The 1,167-nt window shown below is 62.3% G+C and overlaps 1 protein-coding gene across 1 annotated transcript in view; it reads left to right on the top strand.

The window, feature by feature from the left end:
• PTSG_09738 (uncharacterized protein) overlaps nucleotides 1-1,167 on the top strand; it is a gene marked incomplete at both ends in the record, with an annotated part of 17,219 nt that overhangs the window by 10,028 nt on the left and 6,024 nt on the right. The window contains 3 exons of the mRNA XM_004989037.1: nucleotides 443-697; nucleotides 751-823; nucleotides 858-1,125. Of these exons, the coding sequence (XP_004989094.1) occupies nucleotides 443-697; nucleotides 751-823; nucleotides 858-1,125 (596 nt within the window). The remainder of the gene's footprint in view (nucleotides 1-442; nucleotides 698-750; nucleotides 824-857; nucleotides 1,126-1,167) is intronic.

Below are 1,167 nucleotides of genomic sequence, written 5' to 3'. Positions count from 1 at the left end.
GAGGGACCCACGCCAACGCTGTCGACAGCCCACGCGGTTGTGGTGGTGGTGGTGGTGGTCATGATGGTCATAGTGATGGACGCGCTTTCCGTTTCAGCACTGGCAGCGCTGGCCATCATGATACAGATCGTGGTCGTGCTGCTGATGGCGGGGTGTCGCCGTCCGCTGCATCGTCCCTGCGCGACCAATCACACACGCACGAGGTGTTTGCAACGACAGAGCAGACTGTGGCGTCACCACCATTGTCTGCTGATGAGTCGTTGGCCACATCGACAGGAGCATCATCGTCCGTGTCATCATCATCATCATCGTCATCATCGTCATCGTCATCGTCGTCGTATTTTTCGACGTCGCCGTCATCATCGCCATCCTCGTGTTCGTGGTCTGAATCGCGCTCGTGCTCGCCATCACACCATCATGACCACCACCGCTCTGATGGCAGCGACCCCGCTGCTACTGCTGCTGCTGCTGGTGGTGGTGGTGGTGGTGGTGGTGGTGGTGGTGGTGGTGGTGGTCGCCGTGGCCTTCGTCACGACAGCCTCGACGACAATGACGACAGGGATGGCATGAGTGTCGGTACTGGGCGTGGTTCCGGTGTGCACGAGTACTCGCGTGTTCTGGATGAGCTGATGTCGCCGCCACCGCGCATGCAGCGCCGGCCACCAACGCACCACCGCCTCTCCCTCTCCATGGACCCGTACGTGCGCACGACACACACAACAACAGCAACCGCAGCTACAGCAACAACAGGCGGTGCACGGAATGCGTCGGGTGTGGTGGTCGTGGTGACGCCGTCGATGGCAGGAACGCGGCAGGCCAGCCCGTCCGCGCACCACCTCCTCCATCATGGCCACCAGGGCCTGCAGCAGTACGAAACCGATGCTTGCAGGCAACCAGGTGGGGCGAAGAGCGCGTCGTACGCGCCCTCGCGCGTTGGTTCTCTGTCGCCATCGACATCGGCAGCACTGCAGCACCGGCGGGCGGCGTCGCACGACGAGCAGCGAAGCGGCAAACAACGCACACACACGCACAGAGGTGATGAGGACGACCGCGACAACGACACAGCAGCGCGTGGAGACGGTGGTGGTGGCAGGGACGTTGGTAAAGCCACGGATGGTGGGCGCGGTGTGCACGTACAGCTGATGACATGGGTCACGAGTACCATTT

This window comes from Salpingoeca rosetta (assembly GCF_000188695.1).
Source record: "Salpingoeca rosetta unplaced genomic scaffold supercont1.31, whole genome shotgun sequence".
In the NCBI taxonomy this organism is placed as follows: Eukaryota; class Choanoflagellata; order Craspedida; family Salpingoecidae; genus Salpingoeca; species Salpingoeca rosetta.
Note: the sequence above shows the minus strand (reverse complement) of the source record. Positions and strands in the feature narration are given on the sequence as shown.